The sequence below is a fragment of the Oncorhynchus keta genome, unplaced genomic scaffold (assembly GCF_023373465.1).
Source record: "Oncorhynchus keta strain PuntledgeMale-10-30-2019 unplaced genomic scaffold, Oket_V2 Un_contig_1736_pilon_pilon, whole genome shotgun sequence".
Lineage (NCBI taxonomy): Eukaryota > Metazoa > Chordata > Actinopteri > Salmoniformes > Salmonidae > Oncorhynchus > Oncorhynchus keta.
In genome coordinates this window covers 30,160-57,308 of record NW_026280409.1, presented here as the reverse complement: position 1 = coordinate 57,308, position 27,149 = coordinate 30,160, and the positions used below count along the sequence as shown (strand labels likewise).

At 48.4% G+C, this 27,149-nt stretch overlaps 1 protein-coding gene and 1 long non-coding RNA gene across 8 annotated transcripts; one reads left to right on the top strand and one right to left on the bottom strand.

The window, feature by feature from the left end:
• Nucleotides 1-446: 446 nt before the first annotated feature.
• On the bottom strand, nucleotides 447-18,127 carry LOC118382293 (carbohydrate sulfotransferase 12-like). Its single transcript, XM_052503417.1, is given in 6 exon segments — nucleotides 447-1,602; nucleotides 1,782-2,108; nucleotides 2,738-2,878; nucleotides 4,584-4,672; nucleotides 4,675-5,247; nucleotides 17,986-18,127. Coding segments are annotated over 5 exon segments (867 nt in total). The 5' UTR covers nucleotides 4,712-5,247; nucleotides 17,986-18,127; the 3' UTR covers nucleotides 447-1,329.
• On the top strand, nucleotides 3,055-4,549 carry LOC127919685 (uncharacterized). 7 transcript variants are annotated; one of them, XR_008103748.1, is made up of 4 exons: nucleotides 3,055-3,273; nucleotides 3,363-3,619; nucleotides 3,793-4,176; nucleotides 4,345-4,549. It is a non-coding gene; the product is annotated as an uncharacterized LOC127919685 (long non-coding RNA). The 7 variants fall into 7 exon arrangements; XR_008103747.1 differs by lacking the exon at nucleotides 4,345-4,549 and having other exon boundaries at nucleotides 3,793-3,888; nucleotides 3,953-4,321; XR_008103745.1 differs by lacking the exon at nucleotides 4,345-4,549 and having other exon boundaries at nucleotides 3,055-3,154; nucleotides 3,305-3,619; nucleotides 3,793-4,321.
• Nucleotides 18,128-27,149: the final 9,022 nt, after the last annotated feature.

Here is a 27,149-nt window from a genome sequence, read left to right as displayed (position 1 = left end):
GTCACTACAGTCCCTGGTTTGAATCCAGGCTGTATCACATCTGGCCGTGATTGGAAGTCCCATAGGGCGGCGCACAATTGGCCCAGCGCCGTCCGGGTTTGGCTCGGGGTAGGCCGGGTTTGGCCCAGCGCCGTCGAGTTTGGCCCGGGGTAGGCCGGGTTTGGCCCAGCGCCGTCCGGGTTTGGCCCGGGGTAGGCCGGGTTTGGCCCAGCGTCGTCCGGGTTTGGCCCGGCGCCGTCCGGGTTTGGCCCAGCGCCGTCCGGGTTTGGCCCAGCGTCGTCCGGGTTTGGCCCGGGGTAGGCCGTCACTGTAAATAATAATTTGTTCTGTACTGACTTGCCTCGTTAAATAAAAAATATGACCTACCTTCAGTAAGAAATAATAATGATATACAATGGAACTCTCTGTGTGAAAGTGGGACAAAACACACACCAATGACTAAGCAATTTATTTCCCCAAAAATGTTTTATTTAAAAACGTTTTTTTTTGTTACAGCACTATTCCCTTTAGAAAGAAAACACTTAAATGGTTCTTCTCTCGTGATCGTGGAGAGCTAGAGGGTTGCGTTAGCTCCCCAAGTTAATGCCTAGGCTTTAGCTCAGTGGGCTAACAGCACAGCCTTGCGGCGGACTTGCATGTATACAGGGTTCAAATCCACGGCTCTCAGCCACATGTGTAAGGCATCAAGTGATGGAGCAGACTCTCTGGTTTAGAATACCTAAACAGCCTATCAGTGATGGAGCAGACTCTCTGGTTTAGAATACCCAAACAGCCTATCAGTGATGGAGCAGACTCTCTGGTTTAGAATACCCAAACAGCCTGTCGGTGATGGAGCAGACTCTCTGGTTTAGAATACCCAAACAGCCTATCAGTGATGGAGCAGACTCTCTGGTTTAGAATACCCAAACAGCCTATCAGTGATGGAGCAGACTCTCTGGTTTAGAATACCCAAACAGCCTATCAGTGATGGAGCAGACTCTCTGGTTTAGAATACCCAAACAGCCTATCAGTGATGGAGCAGACTCTCTGGTTTAGAATACCCAAACAGCCTATCAGTGATGGAGCAGGCTCTCTGGTTTAGAATACCCAAACAGCCTATCAGTGATGGAGCAGACTCTCTGGTTTAGAATACCCAAACAGCCTATCAGTGATGGAGCAGGCTCTCTGGTTTAGAATACCCAAACAGCCTATCAGTGATGGAGCAGACTCTCTTGCTTTAGAATACCCAAACAGCCTATCAGTGATGGAGCAGACTCTCTGGTTTAGAATACCCAAACAGCCTATCAGTGATGGAGCAGACTCTCTGGTTTAGAATACCCAAACAGCCTATCAGTGATGGAGCAGACTCTCTGGTTTAGGATACCCAAACAGCTCAAAGTCTGGCTCATACAAACTGTAAAGCTTCCTCCTCAACTCGGCCGGAACCTCAGCGAACCAATCGCGTTCCCAGCTGGCCGCCGTGCGGTTCCGGTTGCTAGGCGGGAACTTTATCTGGTCTTCCAGGCCCAGGATCCGGAGCAGCTGATCCGAGTCGTCCTCCAGGTTTTCCAGCGTGCCGATGAAATCATAGTGGATCTGACAGGGGTGACAGAGCCGATACACCTGGGGAGGAGGAGAAGAAGTTAATTAAGTACAGTTGGGTTGAGAGCACACGCACACACAGACGCACACACACACATACACACACCCACATACACACGCAGACACACACACACAAACACACACACCCACCCACCCACACACACACACACACACATACACCCACCCACCCACACACCCACCTGGCGCCAGTGTTCGTTGAATGGCTGCTCCTGCTCCGTCTGGGGGTCGAGGAGATACCGGACGAACTCCGAGAACGACGGCTGGATCCCCGCCTCGAACGCCTCCGCAGCTGACTCCGGAACCCTGGAGGTCCCGCTTTCGTTTCCATAACGACGTAGCATGACCGAGCCAAACTGGCGGTAGAAGTCTTCGTTGGGCTGTTGGAACTTGTTCCGGAAGGCGGAGATGAGTCGAACGAAGGGGTCGCGGACAAACAGGAACTTGGTGTAACTCTGCAGTTTCACCCTCATCAGGTGACGGGAGAGACGGCCGTACCTACGCCAGAACTATAGGAGGAGGAGGAGGAGGAGGAGGAGGGAGGGGGAGGAGGAGGGAGGAGGAGGAGGGAGGGAGGGAGGAGGGATGGGAGGAGGAGGAGGGAGGGGGAGGAGGAGGAGGAGGGAGGGGAGGGGGAGGAGGGATGGGATGAGGAGGAGGAGGGAAGGGAGGAGGAGGGATGGGATGAGGAGGAGGAGGAGGAGGAGGAGGGGGAGGAGGAGGAGGAGGGATGAGGAGGAGGAGGAGGAGGAGGAGGAGGAGGAGGAGGAGGAGGAGGAGGGATGAGGAGGAGGAGGAGGAGGAGGAGGGATGAGGAGGGATGAGGAGGAGGAGGAGGAGGAGGAGGAGGAAAGGGATGAGGAGGGAGGGGATGAGGAGGAGGATGAGGGGGGATGAGGGAGGGGATGAGGAGGAGGAGGAGGGAGGGGATGAGGAGAAGGGGATAAAGACACAGTATACACACAGTATACAGACAGTATACAGACAGTATACACACAGTATACACAAGTATACACACAGTATACACACAGTATACAGACAGTATACACACAGTATACACAAGTATACAGACAGTATACACACAGTATACACACAGTATACAGACAGTATACACACAGTATACAAACATTATACAGACCTTGGAGAAGGTGAGGTGCAGGGAGGAGTTGTGTATGAGGTCAGGTGGCAGGGCCTGGGGGTCGCGGTAAGGTTTTCCATCCGGAGCCAGCAGACCCTCAGAGAGAACCACCATTACACGCTTCCAGTTGGTACATGCTACCTAGAGAGAGGAGGAGGTGGAGGAGAGGAGGTGGAGGAGAGGAGGTGGTGGAAGAGAAGAGAGGAGGGGAGGAGGTGGAGGAGAGAAGGAGAGGAGGGGGAGGAAAGGAGGTGGAGGAGAGAAGGAGGGAGGGGAAAGAAGGTGAGGAGGGAGGAAAGGAGGAGGGAGGAGAGAGAAGGGGATGGGAGGCGAAAGGGGTAGGAGGAGGAGGATGGGAGGCGAAGGGGTAGGAGGAAGAGGATGGGAGGTGAAGGGGTAGGAGGAAGAGGATGGGAGGTGAAGGGGTAGGAGGAGGAAGAGGATGGGAGGTGAAGGGGTAGGAGGAGGAGGATGGGAGGTGAAGGGGTAGGAGGAGGAGGATGGGAGGCGAAGGGGTAGGAGGAGGAGGATGGGAGGTGAAGGGGGGTAGGAGGAAGAGGATGGGAGGTGAAGGGGTAGGAGGAAGAGGATGGGAGGCGAAGGGGTAGGAGGAGGAGGATGGGAGGTGAAGGGGTAGGAGGAGGAGGATGGGAGGTGAAGGGGTAGGAGGAAGAGGATGGGAGGTGAAGGGGTAGGAGGAAGAGGATGGGAGGCGAAGGGGTAGGAGGAGGAAGATGGGAGGCGAAGGGGTAGGAGGAGGAAGAGGATGGGAGGCGAGGAGGATGGGAGGCGAATGGGTAGGAGGAGGAGGATGGGAGGCGAAGGGGTAGGAGGAGGAAGAGGATGGGAGGCGAAGGGGTAGGAGGAGGAAGAGGATGGGAGGTGAGGAGGATGGGAGGTGAATGGGTAGGAGGAGGAGGATGGGAGGTGAAGGGGTAGGAGGAGGAAGAGGATGGGAGGTGAAGGGGTAGGAGGAGGAGGATTGGAGGCGAAGGGGTAGGAGGAGGAAGAGGATGGGAGGTGAAGGGGTAGGAGGAGGAGGAGGAGGATTGGAGGCGAAGGGGTAGGAGGAGGAAGAGGATGGGAGGTGAAGGGGTAGGAGGAGGAAGAGGATGGGAGGAGAAGGGGTAGGAGGAGGAAGAGGATGGGAGGTGAAGGGGTAGGAGGAGGAAGAGGATGGGAGGCGAAGGGGTAGGAGGAGGAGGAGGATGGGAGGTGAAGGGGTAGGAGGAGGAAGAGGATGGGAGGCGAAGGGGTAGGAGGAGGAAGAGGATGGGAGGTGAAGGGGTAGGAGGAGGAAGAGGATGGGAGGCGAAGGGGTAGGAGGAGGAAGAGGATGGGAGGTGAAGGGGTAGGAGGAGGAAGAGGATGGGAGGCGAAGGGGTAGGAGGAGGAAGAGGATGGGAGGCGAAGGGGTAGGAGGAGGAAGAGGATGGGAGGTGAAGGGGTAGGAGGAGGAGGATGGGAGGCGAGGAGGATGGGAGGCGAAGGGGTAGGAGGAGGAGGATGGGAGGCGAAGGGGTAGGAGGAGGAGGATGGGAGGCGAAGGGGTAGGAGGATGAAGAGGATGGGAGGCGAGGAGGATGGGAGGCGAAGGAGGATGGGAGGCGAAGGGGTAGGAGGAGGAAGAGGATGGGAGGCGAAGGGGTGGAGGATCAAATATTTTTTTATATCAACAGTTGTCACATAGTGCTTTACAGACAGACAGCCTCACACTCCAAACAGCAACCAATGCAGATGAGGAAGCACAGTGTCTAGGAAAAACTCCCTAGAAGGCAGGAACCTAGGAAGAAACCTAGAGGGGAACCCGGCTCTGAGGGGGCGGACAGTCCTCTTCCCTCCCTACCTTGGGAACATAGCAGTAGATGATCTCATGTCTGTCGTCTACGATCAGGTGGTTTAACTCCCGGTTGGGAATCTGGTCAAACGTCCGAATTTTCCTGGGAATTCTAATGTTCCATTCCCAGAACACATATGACTAATCCGCCTCCTCCTCTCCTCCTGTCTCCTCCCCTCCTCCTCTCTTTTTCTCTTCCTCCGCCTGCCTCACTCTCTCCTCTTCTCGCTTCCCTTCCTCTCCTCTCCACCTCTCCTCCAGCTCTGAGGAGTCTGTTACTTGGGGAGGGTGTTCCTCCCCTGGGGGTTTGGGGTCACCCTCCTCCCCTCTCCCAGGCCGGTCAGGCTCTGTGGTTCTGGGGGGTTTGTGGGTCGCTTGCTCCTCTGTGTCCCTGGGTGGGGGTTTGTTGGGTGTGGAGGAGCTGGGTGAGGTGGGCTGGGGGTGAGGTCATGGGGGTAAAGGTCATGAGGGTCGTGGGGGTAGAGATTGAGCGCTCCCACGTCGTCCCAATAGAGGATGATGAGCAGGACCATTAACACAGACCCCAGCAGGAACGCCAGACGGAAGCATCGGGACGTTCCCATGGTTACCACAGCAGAGGGGGCGGAGTTATCTCAGCTCCATGGCCCGACGGTCACTAGGGGAAACACTTCCTGGTTGCCGACGACATCACCTGAGAGACAACAGGTGAAAAGAATCCAGGAGTCACAACAACACACATAAACTGTGTCTAAACACCTGGTAGAGTTAGTGGTTAGTGATCAGGAAAAACTCCCAGCCCATGTATAAATATATACCTGTACATATTCATTCGTAATCCAATTCAAAACTTGCCTTGAGGCTGTATACAGGTGATGCCGCCATCAGACGCGCTGCCAAAGCAACCATATAAAACAAGGAATTCAATACGTATTTGTCAGAGGCTGCACGTTTTCAAACACAGGTCATTTCATAGGCTACAGAGTCCCTCCATGGTCAAATCAAAACTGCTGGGATTTAAATGATACAGTATAGCAGCCGAGCAGATTTCTTAGTTCAAAAACCGTATGGTACCACCATAACTGAGGCCTACCGGAGGCCTACCTGAGGTCTACCTGAGGCCTTCCTGAAGCCTACCTGAGGTCTACCTGAGGCCTACCTGAGGCCTACCTGAGGTCTACCTGAGGTCTACCTGAGGTCTACCTGAGATCTACCTGAGGCCTACCTGAGGTCTACCTGAGGCCTACCTGAGGTCTACCTGAGGTCTACCTGAGGCCTACTGAGGCCTACCTGAAGTCTCAAACCTACAGGAGGGTAGCTCTCCAGGAACAGGGTTGTGCAGCCCTGCTCAGACCTACAGGAGGGTAGCTCTCCAGGAAAAGGGTTGTGCAGCCCTGCTCAGACCTACAGGAGGGTAGCTCTCCAGGAACAGGGTTGTGCAGCCCTGCTCAGACCTACAGGAGGGTAGCTCTCCAGGAACAGGGTTGTGCAGCCCTGCTCAGACCTACAGGAGGGTAGCTCTCCAGGAACAGGGTTGTGCAGCCCTGCTCAGACCTACAGGAGGGTAGCTCTCCAGGAACAGGGTTGGGCAGCCCTGCTCAGACCTACAGGAGGGTAGCTCTCCAGGAACAGGGTTGTGCAGCCCTGCTCAGACCTACAGGACGGTAGCTCTCCAGGAACAGGGTAGGGCAGCCCTGCTCAAACCTACAGGAGGGTAGCTCTGCAGGAACAGGGTAGGGCAGCCCTGCTCAGACCTACAGGAGGGTAGCTCTCCAGGAACAGGGTAGGGCAGCCCTGCTCAAACCTACAGGAGGGTAGCTCTCCAGGAACAGGGTAGGGCAGCCCTGCTCAGACCTACAGGAGGGTAGCTCTCCAGGAACAGGGTAGGGCAGCCCTGCTCAGACCTACAGGAGGGTAGCTCTGCAGGAACAGGGTAGGGCAGCACTGCTCAGACCTACAGGAGGGTAGCTCTCCAGGAACAGGGTAGAGCAGCCCTGCTCAGACCTACAGGAGGGTAGCTCTCCAGGAACAGGGTAGGGCAGCCCTGCTCAGACCTACAGGAGGGTAGCTCTCCAGGAACAGGGTAGGGCAGCCCTGCTCAAACCTACAGGAGGGTAGCTCTCCAGGAACAGGGTTGGGCAGCCCTGTTCAAACCTACAGGAGGGTAGCTCTCCAGGAACAGGGTAGGGCAGCCCTGCTCAAACCTACAGGAGGGTAGCTCTCCAGGAACAGGGTTGTGCAGCCCTGCTCAAACCTACAGGAGAGTAGCTCTCCAGGAACAGGGTTGGGCAGCCCTGTTCAAACCTACAGGAGGGTAGCTCTCCAGGAACAGGGTTGGGCAGCCCTGCTCAAACCTACAGGAGGGTAGCTCTCCAGGAACAGGGTTGGGCAGCCCTGCTCAAACCTACAGGAGAGTAGCTCTCCAGGAAAAGGGTTGTGCAGCCCTGCTCAGACCTACAGGAGGGTAGCTCTGCAGGAACAGGGTAGGGCAGCCCTGCTCAGACATACAGGAGGGTAGCTCTGCAGGACAGGAAGAGAGAAGGCCAGAGAGGCAGCCCTACTATGGTTGATTAATGTGTATATCAGAAATGGTCCGTGGGAACAGCAGTGGATAGGATCAGGGTGTTAAACTCACAGGCTGCTGTGAAGAAACCTGAACTCAACCAACCCTCTCTGACCTCTCTCTCTGACTCTCTCCGTCTCTCTCTCTGTCTCTCTCTGACCTCTCTCTCTCTCTCTGACCTCTCTCTCTCTCTGTCTCTCTCTGTGTGTCTCGTCAGGGGAGAGTTCTATTTTAAACACTCACAGGGCCTAATTATATTTATTTTAAAAGGGAAGACACACTGAGCCCTAGGTCTCTTTTTCAAATGTGCCCTGTTTACAGGTCAAAATAACCATACAATGGACAATGACAATGGAATAGAGGACATTGTCTGTCAGACAGTGTCCATCATTTCATGGCAGGCAGCAATGTATGGCAGAAAGCTCTCTGTTCTCCCCAACAGGACGAGTAGCCTATTCTCATCAGGCAGGTCTTTGAAACCTTGAATAAGAGTTTCAAAATTGGGGATTTAAAAAAATATATATATATATATCTATACTTTGAAAGGAATTGCAGCTCTGTCTCGGGTTCTGCTGTTCAGCTGTTCTCTCTCTCTCTATGTGCTATTTCAAACCCACAGGACATAAATACAGTGCTTTAATAGCTACCACCAGTCAGCTGCCAAAAATACCAGGCAGCAAGGAGAAGCTTTGTCACGTTATAGGTCATTTAAACACAGACTTATAATATGAAATCATGTTTTAATATATTTTAATATGGCTATGAAATAAATTTAGACAAATTGTATAATACATAAGAATAAATAACATCGTATATAAAATATTTAGTAAAAATATTTAGTAAAAATTCAGCTCATAGCTCAATCTGAAGTATTTTCCACGCTGTAGGCAGACAGACAGACATAGCTGACAGACAGACGAACATACCGACAGATCGACAGACAGTGAGAGACAGACAGGCTAGTCCACCTGAACATGTTGGGTTCTAGTCCACCTGAACATGTTGGGTTCTAGTCCACCTGAACATGTTGGGTTCTAGTCCACCTGAACATGTTGGGTTCTAGTCCACCTGAACATGTTGGGTTCTAGTCCACCTGAACATGTTGGGTTCTAGTCCACCTGAACATGTTGGGTTCTAGTCCACCTGAACATGTTGGGTTCTAGTCCACCTGAACATGTTGGGTTCTAGTCCACCTGAACATGTTGGGTTCTAGTCCACCTGAACATGTTGGGTTCTAGTCCACCTGAACATGTTGGGTTCTAGTCCACCTGAACATGTTGGGTTCTAGTCCACCTGAACATATTGGGTTCTAGTCCACCTGAACATGTTGGGTTCTAGTCCACCTGAACATATTGGGTTCTAGTCCACCTGAACATGTTGGGTTATAGTCCACCCTGAACATGTTGGGTTCTAGTCCACCTGAACATGTTGGGTTCTAGTCCACCTGAACATGTTGGGTTCTAGTCCACCTGAACATGTTGGGTTCTAGTCCACCTGAACATGTTGGGTTCTAGTCCACCTGAACATGTTGGGTTCTAGTCCATCTGAACATGTTGGGTTCCTAGTCCACCTGAACATGTTGGGTTCTAGTCTGCCTGAACATGTTGGGTTCTAGTCCATCTGAACATGTTGGGTTCCTAGTCCACCTGAACATGTTGGGTTCTAGTCTGCCTGAACATGTTGGGTTCTAGTCCATCTGAACATGTTGGGTTCTAGTCTGCCTGAACATGTTGGGTTCTAGTCCACCTGAACATGTTGGGTTCTAGTCCACCTGAACATGTTGGGTTCTAGTCCATCTGAACATGTTGGGTTCCTAGTCCACCTGAACATGTTGGGTTCCTAGTCCACCTGAACATGTTGGGTTCTAGTCCGCCTGAACATGTTGGGTTCTAGTCCGCCTGAACATGTTGGGTTCTAGTCCACCTGAACATGTTGGGTTCTAGTCCACCTGAACATGTTGGGTTCTAGTCCATCTGAACATGTTGGGTTCTAGTCCATCTGAACATGTTGGGTTCTAGTCCACCTGAACATGTTGGGTTCTAGTCCACCTGAACATGTTGGGTTCCTAGTCCACCTGAACATGTTGGGTTCTAGTCCACCTGAACATGTTGGGTTCCTAGTCCACCTGAACATGTTGGGTTCTAGTCCACCTGAACATGTTGGGTTCCTAGTCCACCTGAACATGTTGGGTTCTAGTCCACCTGAACATGTTGGGTTCTAGTCCACCTGAACATGTTGGGTTCCTAGTCCACCTGAACATGTTGGGTTCCTAGTCCACCTGAACATGTTGGGTTCTAGTCCACCTGAACATGTTGGGTTCTAGTCCACCTGAACTTGTTGGGTTCTAGTCCATCTGAACATGTTGGGTTCTAGTCCGCCTGAACATGTTGGGTTCTAGTCCACCTGAACATGTTGGGTTCTAGTCCACCTGAACATGTTGGGTTCCTAGTCCACCTGAACATGTTGGGTTCCTAGTCCACCTGAACATGTTGGGTTCTAGTCCACCTGAACATGTTGGGTTCTAGTCCATCTGAACATGTTGGGTTCTAGTCCACCTGAACATGTTGGGTTCTAGTCCACCTGAACATGTTGGGTTCTAGTCCACCTGAACATGTTGGGCTCTAGTCCACCTGAACATGTTGGGTTCTAGTCCACCTGAACATGTTGGGTTCTAGTCTGCCTGAACATGTTGGGTTCTAGTACACCTGAACATGTTGGGTTCTAGTCCATCTGAACATGTTGGGTTCTAGTCCATCTGAACATGTTGGGTTCTAGTCCGCCTGAACATGTTGGGTTATAGTCCATCTGAACATGTTGGGTTCTAGTCCACCTGAACACGTTGGGTTCTAGTCCGCCTGAACATGTTGGGTTCTAGTCTGCCTGAACATGTTGGGTTCTAGTCCGCCTGAACATGTTGGGTTCTAGTCCGCCTGAACATGTTGGGTTCTAGTCTGCCTGAACATGTTGGGTTCTAGTCCACCTGAACATGTTGGGTTCTAGTCCACCTGAACATGTTGGGTTCTAGTCCACCTGAACATGTTGGGTTCTAGTCCACCTGAACATGTTGGGTTCTAGTCCACCTGAACATGTTGGGTTCTCGTCCACCTGAACATGTTGGGCTCCTAGTCCACCTGAACATGTTGGGTTCCAGTCCACCTGAACATGTTGGGTTCTAGTCCACCTGAACATGTTGGGTTCCTAGTCCACCTGAACATGTTGGGTTCTAGTCCACCTGAACATGTTGGGTTCCTAGTCCACCTGAACATGTTGGGTTCTAGTCCACCTGAACATGTTGGGTTCCTAGTCCACCTGAACATGTTGGGTTCTAGTCCACCTGAACATGTTGGGTTCTAGTCCACCTGGACATGTTGGGTTCCTAGTCCACCTGAACATGTTGGGTTCTAGTCCACCTGAACATGTTGGGTTCCTAGTCCACCTGAACATGTTGGGTTCTAGTCCACCTGAACATGTTGGGTTCTAGTCCACCTGAACATGTTGGGTTCTAGTCCACCTGAACTTGTTGGGTTCTAGTCCATCTGAACATGTTGGGTTCCTAGTCCACCTGAACATGTTGGGTTCTAGTCCACCTGAACATGTTGGGTTCCTAGTCCACCTGAACATGTTGGGTTCCTAGTCCACCTGAACATGTTGGGTTCTAGTCCACCTGAACATGTTGGGTTCTAGTCCATCTGAACATGTTGGGTTCTAGTCCACCTGAACATGTTGGGTTCTAGTCCACCTGAACATGTTGGGTTCTAGTCCACCTGAACATGTTGGGTTCTAGTCCACCTGAACATGTTGGGCTCTAGTCCACCTGAACATGTTGGGTTCTAGTCCACCTGAACATGTTGGGTTCTAGTCTGCCTGAACATGTTGGGTTCTAGTCCACCTGAACATGTTGGGTTCTAGTCCACCTGAACATGTTGGGTTCTAGTCCACCTGAACATGTTGGGTTCTAGTCCATCTGAACATGTTGGGTTCTAGTCCATCTGAACATGTTGGGTTCTAGTCCGCCTGAACATGTTGGGTTCCTAGTCCACCTGAACATGTTGGGTTCTAGTCCACCTGAACATGTTGGGTTCTAGTCCATCTGAACATGTTGGGTTCTAGTCCACCTGAACATGTTGGGTTCTAGTCCACCTGAACTTGTTGGGTTCTAGTCCATCTGAACATGTTGGGTTCCTAGTCCACCTGAACATGTTGGGTTCTAGTCCACCTGAACTTGTTGGGTTCTAGTCCATCTGAACATGTTGGGTTCCTAGTCCACCTGAACATGTTGGGTTCCTAGTCCACCTGAACATGTTGGGTTCTAGTCCACCTGAACATGTTGGGTTCTAGTCCATCTGAACATGTTGGGTTCTAGTCCACCTGAACATGTTGGGTTCTAGTCCACCTGAACATGTTGGGTTCTAGTCCACCTGAACATGTTGGGTTCTAGTCCACCTGAACATGTTGGGCTCTAGTCCACCTGAACATGTTGGGTTCTAGTCCACCTGAACATGTTGGGTTCTAGTCTGCCTGAACATGTTGGGTTCTAGTACACCTGAACATGTTGGGTTCTAGTCCATCTGAACATGTTGGGTTCTAGTCCATCTGAACATGTTGGGTTCTAGTCCGCCTGAACATGTTGGGTTCCTAGTCCACCTGAACATGTTGGGTTCTAGTCCACCTGAACATGTTGGGTTCTAGTCCATCTGAACATGTTGGGTTCTAGTCCACCTGAACATGTTGGGTTCTAGTCCACCTGAACTTGTTGGGTTCTAGTCCATCTGAACATGTTGGGTTCCTAGTCCACCTGAACATGTTGGGTTCTAGTCCACCTGAACATGTTGGGTTCCTAGTCCACCTGAACATGTTGGGTTCTAGTCCACCTGAACATGTTGGGTTCTAGTCCACCTGGACATGTTGGGTTCCTAGTCCACCTGAACATGTTGGGTTCTAGTCCACCTGAACATGTTGGGTTCCTAGTCCACCTGAACATGTTGGGTTCTAGTCCACCTGAACATGTTGGGTTCTAGTCCACCTGAACATGTTGGGTTCTAGTCCACCTGAACATGTTGGGTTCTAGTCCACCTGAACACATTGGGTTCTAGTCCGCCTGAACACGTTGGGTTCTAGTCCGCCTGAACATGTTGGGTTCTAGTCCGCCTGAACATGTTGGGTTCTAGTCCGCCTGAACATGTTGGGTTCTAGTCCGCCTGAACATGTTGGGTTCTAGTCCGCCTGAACATGTTGGGTTCTAGTCCGCCTGAACATGTTGGGTTCTAGTCCGCCTGAACATGTTGGGTTCTCGTCCACCTGAACATGTTGGGCTCTAGTCCACCTGAACATGTTGGGTTCTAGTCCACCTGAACATGTTGGGTTCTAGTCCACCTGAACATGTTGGGTTCCTAGTCCACCTGAACATGTTGGGTTCTAGTCCACCTGAACATGTTGGGTTCTAGTCCACCTGAACATGTTGGGTTCTAGTCCACCTGAACTTGTTGGGTTCTAGTCCATCTGAACATGTTGGGTTCCTAGTCCACCTGAACATGTTGGGTTCCTAGTCCACCTGAACATGTTGGGTTCTAGTCCACCTGAACATGTTGGGTTCTAATCCACCTGAACATGTTGGGTTCTAGTCTGCCTGAACATGTTGGGTTCTAGTACACCTGAACATGTTGGGTTCTAGTCCATCTGAACATGTTGGGTTCTAGTCCACCTGAACATGTTGGGTTCTAGTCCACCTGAACATGTTGGGTTCTAGTCCGCCTGAACATGTTGGGTTCTAGTCCACCTGAACATGTTGGGTTCTAGTCCATCTGAACATGTTGGGTTCTAGTCCATCTGAACATGTTGGGTTCTAGTCCACCTGAACATGTTGGGTTCTAGTCCACCTGAACATGTTGGGTTCTAGTCCATCTGAACATGTTGGGTTCTAGTCCATCTGAACATGTTGGGTTCTAGTCCATCTGAACATGTTGGGTTCTAGTCCACCTGAACATGTTGGGTTATGTGCTATAGGATGAATAATGTCTGACTGTTTTACCCCCAACACCACCAACTACTGAAATACTCCTCCGCCTCTCCCACCCACCCAACCACACACACTCTACAAACAACATTAATTTATACAGTAGACAGAGTATACAGCTCCTGTTGAACACAATGTAACCATTCACTGACCCACCTCTCTCTCTCTCGCTCACTGAGTCTGTACATAGTCAGAGCTTTCCATACGTTTGGGTAGGTCACAGTGGTCAGGTATTCTGCCACTGTGTACTCTCTGTTTAGGGCCAAATAGCATTCCAGACGCTCTGATCTTTCCAGTTTGTCTGATAATGATCTTTTGGTTTTCTCATGTTTCGGTTGGTTGGGTCTAATTGTGTTGCTGTCCTGGTGCTCTTGTGGGGTCTGTTTGTGAACAGGGCCCCAGGACCAGGTACTCTTCTCCAGGTTCATCTCTCTGTAGGTGATAGCTTTGTTATGGAAGGTTTGGGAATCTCTTCCTTTTATAGGTGGTTGTAGAATAGAATGACTCTTTTCTGGATTTTGATCATTAGCGGGTATCGGTCTATTTCTGCTCTGATTTATTCTACGTTTTATGCTGTTACACAGAGGATTTTATAAAGTCGGACGCTTTTCCCCCCCAAACACCACTTTCCATCCATTTGTATAGCAGACCCTCATGCCAAACTGAGTCAAACGCTTTTTTGAAAACAACAAAACATGAGACTTTGCCTTTGTTTTTGTTTGTTTGACAATTAGAGTGTGCAGGGTGACTACGTGGTCTGTCGTACGGTAATTTGATAAAAAGGGAAATTTGTCTTTTGCTCAGTACATTGTTTTGACTGAGGAAATGTGCAAGTCTGCTGTTAAGGCAGAGGGTTTTCCCAGGGTTGCTGTTAAGGCAGAGGGTTTTCCCAGGGTTGCTGTTAAGGCAGAGGTTTTCCCAGGGTTGCTGTTAAGGCAGAGGGTTTTCCCAGGGTTGATGTTAAGGCAGAGGGTTTTCCCAGGGTTGCTGTTAAGGCAGAGGTTTTCCCAGGGTTGATGTTAAGGCAGAGGGTTTTCCCAGGGTTGATGTTAAGGCAGAGGGTTTTCCCAGGGTTGATGTTAAGGCAGAGGGTTTTCCCAGGGTTGCTGTTAAGGCAGAGGGTTTTCCCAGGGTTGATGTTAAGGCAGAGGGTTTTCCCAGGGTTGATGTTAATGCAGAGGGTTTTCCCAGGGTTGATGTTAAGGCAGAGGGTTTTCCCAGGGTTGATGTTAAGGCAGAGGGTTTTCCCAGGGTTGATGTTAAGGCAGAGGGTTTTCCCAGGGTTGATGTTAAGGCAGAGGGTTTTCCCAGGGTTGATGTTAATGCAGAGGGTTTTCCCAGGGTTGATGTTAAGGCAGAGGGTTTTCCCAGGGTTGATGTTAATGCAGAGGGTTTTCCCAGGGTTGATGTTAAGGCAGAGGTTTTCCCAGGGTTGATGTTAATGCAGAGGGTTTTCCCAGGGTTTCTGTTAAGGCAGAGGGTTTTCCCAGGGTTGCTGTTAATGCAGAGGGTTTTCCCAGGGTTGATGTTAAGGCAGAGGTTTTCCCAGGGTTGATGTTAATGGAGAGGGTTTTCCCAGGGTTGATGTTAAGGCAGAGGGTTTTCCCAGGGTTGCTGTTAAGGCAGAGGGTTTTCCCAGGGTTGATGTTAAGGCAGAGGTTTTCCCAGGGTTGCTGTTAAGGCAGAGGGTTTTCCCAGGGTTGATAAATAATAATAATAATAATAACCAGGAAGTGTTTCCTCTAGAGCATCTCCCCCAGCAGCAGAACACTCAGACTGGGTTCTCACTGCTCCTAGTAGAGCATCTCCCCCCAGCAGCAGAACACTCAGACTGGGTTCTTACTGCTCCTAGTAGAGCATCTCCCCCCCCAACAGAACACTCAGACTGGGTTCTTACTGCTCCTAGTAGAGCATCTCCCCCGCAGCAGCAGAACACTCAGACTGGGTTCTTACTGCTCCTAGTAGAACATCTCCCCCCCAGCAGAACACTCAGACTGGGTTCTTACTGCTCCTAGTAGAACATCTCCCCCCCCAGCAGAACACTCAGACTGGGTTCTTACTGCTCCTAGCAGGAAGTGAATGTCATACTCCTTCAAAAGAACCTTTGCTTAAAAAAACGTGAACAAAAAAAAGCAGCAATATCACTGTTTGTCCCTCTGGAGAACACAGACAGTAACACTTTCTTAAAATAGTCAGAATTAATCTAAGATCAATCAAGAAATCTGAAAATCATTCTGATGTTTTTTGCAAGGTCTTAGTGGCGCATTTTTACATCTACAATTGGGGCAGTAATTCTCAAGTGGAAAAACTTGCATGAAAACTAGTCACTCTGGGTTCTTGTTGAATAACAACATGAAAACCAGTCGTCTCTTGTTGAATAACAACATGAAAACCAGTCGTCTCTTGTTGAATAACAACATGAAAACCAGTCGTCTCTTGTTGAATAACAACATGAAAACTAGTCGTCTCTTGTTGAATAACAACAAACACTTACTTGAAGAATCACGTCCATAGTTCCCAGTCCTACTAGGAGTAGTGCTCTTGACCAATGACGGACGAAGGGGCATAGACTTCGGCTGCCGAACCTCAACAAAACATTCTGTGTCCGTGAACAGCCCCCCAAAATCTGCCCGAAGATCAAAACGTCACAAAACTTTGTCCCAATACAGGTCCTAATACAGGTCCTAATACAGGTCCTAATACAGGTCCCAATACAGGTCCCAATACAGGTCCCAATACAGGTCCCACCACAGGGACCCTCCCCTCCCCTCCAGTACATGCATCTTGGAGTAATAACGTAGGACCCTCCCCTCCAGTACATCCATCTTGGAGTAATAACCTAGGACCCTCCCCTCCAGTACATCCATCTTGGAGTAATAACCTAGAACCCTCCCCTCCAGTACATCCATCTGGAGTAATAACCTTGAACCCTCCTCCAGTATATCCATCTGGAGTAATAACCTATGGCCCTCCTCTCCAGTACATCCATCTTGGAGTAATAACCTAGGACCCTCCCTCCAGTACATCCATCTTGGAGTAATAACCTCGAACCTCCCCTCCACTACATCCATCTTGGAGTAATAACCTCAGACCCTCCCCTCCAGTACATCCATCTTGGAGTAATAACCTCAGACCCTCCCCTCCAGTACATCCATCTGGAGTAATAACCTAGCACCCTCCAGTACATCCATCTGGAGTAATAACCTAGGACCCTCCCCTCCAGTACATCCATCTTGGAGTAATAACCTAGGACCCGACCCTCCAGTACATCCATCTTGGAGTAATAACCTAGGACCCTCCCCTCCAGTACATCAATCTTGGAGTTATAACCTAGGACCCGACCCGACCCTCCAGTACATCCTTAGGGTTATGTGTCTAGTGAAAGCATCTTCCTCTTTGGTTCTGTTATAGTCTTGATTTAATGGCCTCTGGGATTTCCTGATTCATCCAATGTTCAGTTCTTCTTTCTCTGAAGGTTTTCCGTGGAGCCACTATATCCACAATGTTTAAGAAACAGTTGTTTAAACTGTCCCCTGATTATCGATGTCTCAACCAAATATTACTCACATGTCCACTTTGAAATGATGTGGTGGATCCCTCTCTCTCTCTCTCTCTCTCTCTCTCTCTCAAACACAATCACTCACTCTCTCTGTCTCTCTCTCTCTCTCAAACACAATCACTCTCTCTCTCTCTCTCTCTCTGTCTCTCAAACACAATCACTCTCTCTCTCTCTCTCAAACACAATCACTCTCTCTCTCTCTCAAACACAATCACTCTCTCTCTCAAACACAATCACTCTCTCTCTCAAACACAATCACTCTCTCTCTCTCTCTCTAGCACAACAAACACAATCACTCTCTCTCTCTCTCAAACACAATCACTCTCTCTCTCTCTAGCACAACAAACACAATCACTCTCTCTCTCTCTCAAACACAATCACTCTCTCTCTCTCTCTAGCACAACAAACACAATCACTCTCTCTCTCTCTCAAACACAATCACTCTCTCTCTCTCTAACACAATCACTCTCTCTTTAGGCTACCCTCCCTCTCCTCTCTCTCTCTCTCTCTCAAACACAATCACTCTCTCTCTCTCTCTCTCTAGCACAACAAACACAATCACTCTCTCTCTCTCTCAAACACAATCACTCTCTCTCTCTCTCTAGCACAACAAACACAATCACTCTCTCTCTCTCTCAAACACAATCACTCTCTCTCTCTCTCTCTAGCACAACAAACACAATCACTCTCTCTCTCTCTCAAACACAATCACTCTCTCTAACACAATCACTCTCTCTTTAGGCTACCCCTCTCTCCCCTCTCTCTCTCTCTCAAACACAATCACTCTCTCTTTCCCCTCTCTTTAGGCTGGCTCTCTCTCTCTCTCAAACACAATCACTCTCTCTTTCCCCTCTCTTTAGGCTGTCTCTCTCTCTCCTCTCTCTCTCAAACACAACCACTCTCTCTCTCCCCTCTCTCCTTCCTTCCACTGCGGTTTCCTGCAATCATCCAAGGCCTGTCCTGCCAAGATATCGCCAGTAACTCCCGCTTCCAACTGTACACGTATTCTCTTTTCTCTTTCCCCTTCCTCTTAACGTCTATGTTGAGATCACTGTGGGTTTCCCCAATCCCCGCAGACGCATTTTATAAATCGCGATTAATCTCAAATAACGGCCACACAGCAGGCAATAACAGTAAAATTACATCGGTTAACTAACATACCAGCTGTTTTAGTCGATTTGTTACCGGAAAGAAGAAAGAGGAAGCCCCTCCGCTGAAAGTACAAACTGTTCTATTCACAATAACATCCGGCCGGTTTTAAATGTTTAATTTCTTAACTAACGTTTTTTTCGTTTACCTCTTTGTTCGCTTCCATGGTCGCGCACTGGACCCTCGACGTGGTACAGGGTGTGAAGTCTGGTCTGTAGATGAGGGAGAGAGAGCAGCACATAGTCGAGCACACAAAGCAACGGGACAGGACCCGAGGACCGAGCACTGCAAAGACAATCGCGAGACTTCTTGTGATCTCGTCTATCACCTCGACAGTCTATAGATTGTAGAACCGGGAAGGTAGCTGCAGCTCAATATGGGTATTTTATGTATTATACTTTATTTAACATTTATTTAAACTAGGCAAGTCCGTTTAGAACAAATTCTTATTTACAATGACGTTCTACCCCGGCCAAACCCTAACCCAGACGACGCTGGGCCAATTGTGCGCCGCCCTATAGGACTCCCAATTACAGCCGGTTATGATACGGCCTGGAATCAAACCAGGGTCTGTAGTGACGCCTCTAGCACTAAGACGCAGTGGCTTAGACCGCTGCGCCATTCTGGAGCCATTGGTCATAGCTAGAAGGAACCCAGTTTTGTCAAATTAACGTCAGATTTTACTTTGAGCTTCCGTACATTGAGATTCCGTACATTGAGCTTCCCTGCATTGAGCTTCCATACATTGAGCTTCCATACATTGAGCTTCCATGCATTAAGCTTCCGTACATTGAGCTTCCGTACATTGAGATTCCATGCATTGAGCTTCCACACATTGAGCTTCCGTACATTGAGTTTCCGTACATTGAGCTTCCGTACATTGAGCTTCCGTACATTGAGTTTCCGTACATTGAGCTTCCGTACATTGAGCTTCCATACATTGAGCTTCCATACATTGAGCTTCCATGCATTGAGCTTCCGTATATTGAGCTTCCGTACATTGAGCTTCCGTACATTGAGCTTCCATGCATTGAGCTTCCGTACATTGAGCTTCCATACATTGAGCTTCCATACATTGAGCTTCCGTATATTGAGCTTCCGTACATTGAGCTTCCGTACATTGAGCTTCCATGCATTGAGCTTCCGTACATTGAGCTTCTGTACATTGAGCTTCCGTACATTGAGCTTCCATTGAGCTTCCATACATTGATTGAGCTTCCATACATTGAGCTTCCATGCATTGAGCTTCCGTACATTGAGCTTCCATGCATTGAGCTTCTGTACATTGAGCTTCTGTACATTGAGCTTCCGTACATTGAGCTTCCATTGAGCTTCCATACATTGATTGAGCTTCCATACATTGAGCTTCCATACATTGAGCTTCCGTATATTGAGCTTCCGTACATTGAGCTTCCGTACATTGAGCTTCCACACATTGAGCTTCCGTACATTGAGTTTCCGTACATTGAGCTTCCGTACATTGAGCTTCCATGCATTGAGCTTCCGTACATTGAGTTTCCGTATATTGAGCTTCCGTACATTGAGCTTCCATGCATTGAGCTTCCGTATATTGAGCTTCCATACATTGAGCTTCCATACATTGAGCTTCCATGCATTGAGCTTCCATGCATTGAGCTTCCATACATTGAGCTCCCATGCATTGAGCTTCCATGCATTGAGCTTCCGTATATTGAGCTTCCGTACATTGAGCTTCCATGCATTGAGCTCCCATGCATTGAGCTTCCGTACATTGAGCTTCCATGCATTGAGCTTCCATACATTGAGCTTCCATACATTGAGCTTCCGTACATTGAGCTTCCATACATTGAGCTTCCATACATTGAGCTTCCATACATTGAGCTTCCATACATTGAGCTTCCATACATTGAGCTTCCATACATTGAGCTTCCATGCATTGAGCTCCCATGCATTGAGCTCCCGTACATTGAGCTTCCATACGGCGAGAGTTTGGACTTCTGTTCTGAAGCCAGAGGATGAGTGTGCATCTTATTTCACTGTTAGTTTTACACAAAGTATTGTAAATGTGCAGTTATAAAAACGGATGGTTTATGTTTTATTAGAAGTACTGGGTGATGGTTACTGTCAGACTGGTCTCATAGACTAGATGTAACATAGTCAACGTATATCCAGGATGGTCCTGTCAGACTGGTCTCATAGACTAGATGTAACATAGTCAACATAAATCCAGGATAGATTGATATAGTAACATAGTCAACATAAATCCAGGATAGATTGATATAGTAACATAGTCAACATAAATCCAGGATAGATTGATATAGTAACATAGTAAACATAAATCCAGGATAGATTGATATAGTAACATAGTCAACATAAATCCAGGATAGATTGATATAGTAACACAGTAAACATAAACCCAGGATAGATTGATATAGTAACACAGTAAACATAAATCCAGGATAGATTGATATAGTAACATAGTCAACATAAACCCAGGATAGATTGATATAGTAACATAGTCAACATAAACCCAGGATAGATTGATATAGTAACACAGTAAACATAAATCCAGGATAGATTGATATAGTAACATAGTCAACATAAATCCAGGATAGATTGATATAGTAACTTAGTCAACATAAATCCAGGATAGATTGATATAGTAACATAGTCAACATAAATCCAGGATAGATTGATATAGTAACATAGTAAACATAAATCCAGGATAGATTGATATAGTAACATAGTCAACATAAATCCAGGATAGATTGATATAGTAACATAGTCAACATAAACCCAGGATAGATTGATATAGTAACATAGTCAACATAAATCCAGGATAGATTGATATAGTAACACAGTCAACATAAATCCAGGATAGATTGATATAGTAACATAGTCAACATAAACCCAGGATAGATTGATATAGTAACATAGTCAACATAAATCCAGGATAGATTGATATAGTAACATAGTCAACATAAATCCAGGATAGATTGATATAGTAACATAGTCAACATAAACCCAGGATAGATTGATATAGTAACATAGTCAACATAAACCCAGGATAGATTGATATAGTAACATAGTCAACATAAACCCAGGATAGATTGATATAGTAACATAGTCAACATAAACCCAGGATAGATTGATATAGTAACATAGTCAACATAAACCCAGGATAGATTGATATAGTAACATAGTCAACATAAACCCAGGATAGATTGATATAGTAACATAGTCAACATAAATCCAGGATAGATTGATATAGTAACATAGTCAACATAAATCCAGGATAGATTGATATAGTAACATAGTCAACATAAATCCAGGATAGATTGATATAGTAACATAGTCAACATAAACCCAGGTTGATCAGGCTGTTGATCCCTTCTTCCATAGAGTTGATCAGGCTGTTGATCCCTTCTTCCATAGAGTTGATCAGGCTGTTGATCCCTTCTTCCATAGAGTTGATCAGGCTGTTGACCCGTTCTTCCATAGAGTTGATCAGGCTGTTGATCCCTTCTTCCATAGAGTTGATCAGGCTGTTGACCCGTTCTTCCATAGAGTTGATCAGGCTGTTGACCCCTTCTTCCATAGAGTTGATCAGGCTGTTGATCCATGTTGTTCCACTCCTCTTCATTGTTGCGAAGTTTCTGGATAGTCGCTCTGGATAAGAGCGTCTGCTAAATGACTTAAATGTAATGTAATGATATTGGTGGGAAATGGAACACGCTGTCGTATATGTCGATCCAGAGCATCCCAAACATGCAGCGGCAGGGTAGCCTAGTGGTTAGAGTGTAGGGGCGGCAGGTAAGCCTAGTGGTTAGAGCGTAGGGGCGGCAGGGTAGCCTAGTGGTTAGAGTGTAGGGGCGGCAGGATAGCCTAGTGGTTAGAGCGTAGGGGCGGCAGGGTAGCCTAGTGGTTAGAGTGTAGGGGCGGCAGGGTAGCCTAGTGGTTAGAGCGTAGGGGCGGCAGGGTAGCCTAGTGGTTAGAGTGTAGGGGCGGTTAGCCTAGTGGTTAGAGCGTAGGGGCGGCAGGGTAGCCTAGTGGTTAGAGTGTAGGGGCGGCAGGGTAGCCTAGTGGTTAGAGCGTAGGGGCGGCAGGGTAGCCTAGTGGTTAGAGTGTAGGGGTGGCAGGGTAGCCTAGTGGTTAGAGTGTAGGGACGGCAGGGTAGCCTAGTGGTTAGAGCGTAGGGGTGGCAGGGTAGCCTAGTGGTTAGAGTGTAGGGACGGCAGGGTAGCCTAGTGGTTAGAGCGTAGGGGCGGCAGGGTAGCCTAGTGGTTAGAGTGTAGGGACGGCAGGGTAGCCTAGTGGTTAGAGTGTAGGGGCGGCAGGGTAGCCTAGTGGTTAGAGTGTAGGGGCGGCAGGGTAGCCTAGTGGTTAGAGTGTAGGGGCGGCAGGGTAGCCTAGTGGTTAGAGCGTAGGGGCGGCAGGGTAGCCTAGTGGTTAGAGTGGAGGGACGGCAGGGTAGCCTAGTGGTTAGAGCGTAGGGGCGGCAGGGTAGCCTAGTGGTTAGAGTGTAGGGGCGGCAGGGTAGCCTAGTGGTTAGAGCGTAGGGGCGGCAGGGTAGCCTAGTGGTTAGAGTGGAGGGGTGGCAGGGTAGCCTAGTGGTTAGAGCGTAGGGCGGCAGGTTAGCCTAGTGGTTAGAGCGTAGGGACGGCAGGGTAGCCTAGTGGTTAGAGTGTAGGGACGGCAGGGTAGCCTAGTGGTTAGAGCGTAGGGGCGGCAGGTAGCCTAGTGGTTAGAGCGTAGGGGCGGCAGGGTAGCCTAGTGGTTAGAGCGTAGGGGCGGCACCATGGGGCCCTCTGTTAACATCAGCAAACACCATACCTTAACCCCACCATGGGGCCCTCTGTTAACATCAGCAAACACCATACCTTAACCCCACCATGGGGCCCTCTGTTAACATCAGCAAACACCATACCTTAACCCCACCATGGGGCCCTCTGTTCACAACGTTGACATCAGCAAACTGCTCGAACACACGACGCCGTCTGCCATCTACCCGGTACAGTAGAAACCAGGATTAATAGTGAAGAGCCCTACAGGGTGGCAGTAGAAACCAGGATTAATAGTGAAGAGCCCTACAGAGTAGCAGTGTAACCAGGATTAATAGTGAAGAGCCCTACAGATTGGCAGTGTAACCAGGATTAATAGTGAAGAGCCCTACAGAGTAGCAGTGTAACCAGGATTAATAGTGAAGAGCCCTACAGAGTGGCAGTGTAACCAGGATTAATAGTGAAGAGCCCTACAGAGTAGCAGTGTAACCAGGATTAATAGTGAAGAGCCCTACAGGGTGGCAGTAGAAACCAGGATTAATAGTGAAGAGCCCTACAGAGTAGCAGTGTAACCAGGATTAATAGTGAAGAGCCCTACAGAGTAGCAGTGTAACCAGGATTAATAGTGAAGAGCCCTACAGAGCAGCAGTGTAACCAGGATTAATAGTGAAGAGCCCTACAGAGTGGCAGTGTAACCAGGATTAATAGTGAAGAGCTCTACAGAGTGGCAGTGTAACCAGGATTAATAGTGAAGAGCGCTACAGAGTAGCAGTGTAACCAGGATTAATAGTGAAGAGCCCTACAGAGTAGCAGTGAAACCAGGATTAATAGTGAAGAGCCCTACAGAGTAGCAGTGTAACCAGGATTAATAGTGAAGAGCCCTACAGAGTAGCAGTGTAACCAGGATTAATAGTGAAGAGCCCTACAGAGTGGCAGTGAAACCAGGATTAATAGTGAAGAGCCCTACAGAGTAGCAGTGTAACCAGGATTAATAGTGAAGAGCCCTACAGAGTAGCAGTGTAACCAGGATTAATAGTGAAGAGCCCTACAGAGTGGCAGTGTAACCAGGATTAATAGTGAAGAGCCCTACAGAGTAGCAGTGTAACCAGGATTAATAGTGAAGAGCCCTACAGAGTGGCAGTGTAACCAGGATTAATAGTGAAGAGCCCTACAGAGTAGCAGTGTAACCAGGATTAATAGTGAAGAGCCCTACAGAGTAGCAGTGTAACCAGGATTAATAGTGAAGAGCCCTACAGAGTGGCAGTGTAACCAGGATTAATAGTGAAGAGCCCTACAGAGTAGCAGTGTAACCAGGATTAATAGTGAAGAACCCTACAGAGCAGTAGTGTAACCAGGATTAATAGTGAAGAGCCCTACAGAGTGGCAGTGTAACCAGGATTAATAGTGAAGAGCCCTACAGAGCAGCAGTGTAACCAGGATTAATAGTGAAGAGCCCCACAGAGTGGCAGTGTAACCAGGATTAATAGTGAAGAGCCCTACAGAGTGGCAGTGTAACCAGGATTAATAGTGAAGAGCCCTACAGAGCAGCAGTGTAACCAGGATTAATAGTGAAGAGCCCTACAGAGTGGCAGTGTAACCAGGATTAATAGTGAAGAGCCCTACAGAGTGGCAGTGAAACCAGGATTAATAGTGAAGAGCCCTACAGAGTGGCAGTGTAACCAGGATTAATAGTGAAGAGCCCTACAGAGTGGCAGTAGAAACCAGGATTAATAGTGAAGAGCCCTACAGAGTAGCAGTGTAACCAGGATTAATAGTGAAGAGCCCTACAGATTGGCAGTGAAACCAGGATTAATAGTGAAGAGCCCTACAGAGTGGCAGTGTAACCAGGATTAATAGTGAAGAGCCCTACAGATTGGCAGTGTAACCAGGATTAATAGTGAAGAGCCCTACAGAGTAGCAGTGAAACCAGGATTAATAGTGAAGAGCCCTACAGAGTGGCAGTGTAACCAGGATTAATAGTGAAGAGCCCTACAGAGTGGCAGTGTAACCAGGATTAATAGTGAAGAGCCCTACAGATTGGCAGTGTAACCAGGATTAATAGTGAAGAGCCCTACAGAGTGGCAGTGTAACCAGGATTAATAGTGAAGAGCCCTACAGAGTGGCAGTGTAACCAGGATTAATAGTGAAGAGCCCTACAGATTGGCAGTGTAACCAGGATTAATAGTGAAGAGCCCTACAGAGTGGCAGTGTAACCAGGATTAATAGTGAAGAGCCCTACAGAGTGGCAGTGTAACCAGGATTAATAGTGAAGAGCCCTACAGAGTAGCAGTGTAACCAGGATTAATAGTGAAGAGCCCTACAGAGTGGCAGTGTAACCAGGATTAATAGTGAAGAGCCCTACAGGGTGGCAGTGTAACCAGGATTAATAGTGAAGAGCCGTACAGAGTGGCAGTGAAACCAGGATTAATAGTGAAGAGCCCTACAGAGTGGCAGTGTAACCAGGATTAATAGTGAAGAGCCCTACAGAGTAGCAGTGTAACCAGGATTAATAGTGAAGAGCCCTACAGAGTAGCAGTGTAACCAGGATTAATAGTGAAGAGCCCTACAGATTGGCAGTGTAACCAGGATTAATAGTGAAGAGCCCTACAGATTGGCAGTGTAACCAGGATTAATAGTGAAGAGCCCTACAGAGTGGCAGTGTAACCAGGATTAATAGTGAAGAGCCCTACAGAGTAGCAGTGTAACCAGGATTAATAGTGAAGAGCCCTACAGAGTGGCAGTGTAACCAGGATTAATAGTGAAGAGCCCTACAGGGTAGCAGTGTAACCAGGATTAATAGTGAAGAGCTCTACAGAGTGGCAGTGTAACCAGGATTAATAGTGAAGAGCCCTACAGAGTAGCAGTGTAACCAGGATTAATAGTGAAGAGCCCTACAGAGTGGCAGTGTAACCAGGATTAATAGTGAAGAGCCCTACAGGGTGGCAGTGTAACCAGGAGTAATAGTGAAGAGCTCTACAGAGTGGCAGTGTAACCAGGATTAATAGTGAAGAGCCCTACAGAGTGGCAGTGTAACCAGGATTAATAGTGAAGAGCCCTACAGAGTGGCAGTGTAACCAGGATTAATAGTGAAGAGCCCTACAGAGTGGCAGTGTAACCAGGATTAATAGTGAAGAGCCCTACAGAGTGGCAGTGAAACCAGGATTAATAGTGAAGAGCCCTACAGAGTAGCAGTGTAACCAGGATTAATAGTGAAGAGCCCTACAGAGTGGCAGTGTAACCAGGATTAATAGTGAAGAGCCCTACAGAGTAGCAGTGTAACCAGGATTAATAGTGAAGAGCCCTACAGAGTGGCAGTGTAACCAGGATTAATAGTGAAGAGCCCTACAGAGTAGCAGTGTAACCAGGATTAATAGTGAAGAGCCCTACAGAGTAGCAGTAGAAACCAGGATTAATAGTGAAGAGCCCTACAGAGTGGCAGTGTAACCAGGATTAATAGTGAAGAGCCCTACAGAGTGGCAGTGTAACCAGGATTAATAGTGAAGAGCCCTACAGAGTAGCAGTGTAACCAGGATTAATAGTGAAGAGCCCTACAGAGTAGCAGTGTAACCAGGATTAATAGTGAAGAGCCCTACAGAGTAGCAGTGTAACCAGGATTAATAGTGAAGAGCCCTACAGGCAGTGACCATCGAAGCGGAGCATTTACCCGCTAAAATCGGTTACAATGCTTAACTGCAGTCAGGTCAAGACCCCTCGTGTGACAGTTTGTGCAGAAATTCTTCAGTTGTGCAGCAGAAACCCTCAATTTCATCAGCTGTCCTGGTGGCTGGTCTCAAGACGATCCCACAGATGAAGAAGCCGGATGTGGAGGTCCTGGGCTGGCGTGGTTACAAGTGGTCTGCCGGTTGTGAGACTGGTTGGACGTACTGCCAAATTCTCTAAAACGATGTTTTGGAAATTGGTACTGTCGTAACCCGGTATATTTATGTGAAGTACTATGTTTACCAATAGATGGCAGTATTGACTCAATACGGGGTTTGCTTTTAAGAAGCATCCTAAAATACTACATATTTTGTCGATGAGGATAACTATGGAGGACAGCGTTGGATTGGTTTGCAGTCGACGGAGAGTTTGGCGACGTTGGAAGATTCTGGAGGATTCCCCGGATGCGGGTAGTTCAAATTATTGACTGTAAGTCGCTCTGGATAAGAGCGTCTGCTAAATGACTTAAATGTAAATGTGTGCGGGGAGAGAGACTCGGAAAAGATGGCTTTGGCAACAATAGGTTCGCTATCACCAGTTGATCCTACAAATCATGAATGGGATGGAGTACTGTGAAATAATGGAACATTTCTTTGCTGCTAATGAAATAACTGATGCCGCTAAACATAAATCCACTCATGCGCGTTGTCGGTGGACAAACATGCAACTCAATGAGAAACCTGTTGCGCCCTGATAAACCATTCATAGAAAAGCGCTGGTTTCAAAGAAGGGGAAGCAGCCAATAAACTGTTATCGTTGCTAAGGCAACACAGAGCGTCTTGACTGTAAATTCAAACGCGAAAAGTGTGATGCATGTGGGATGATAGGACAT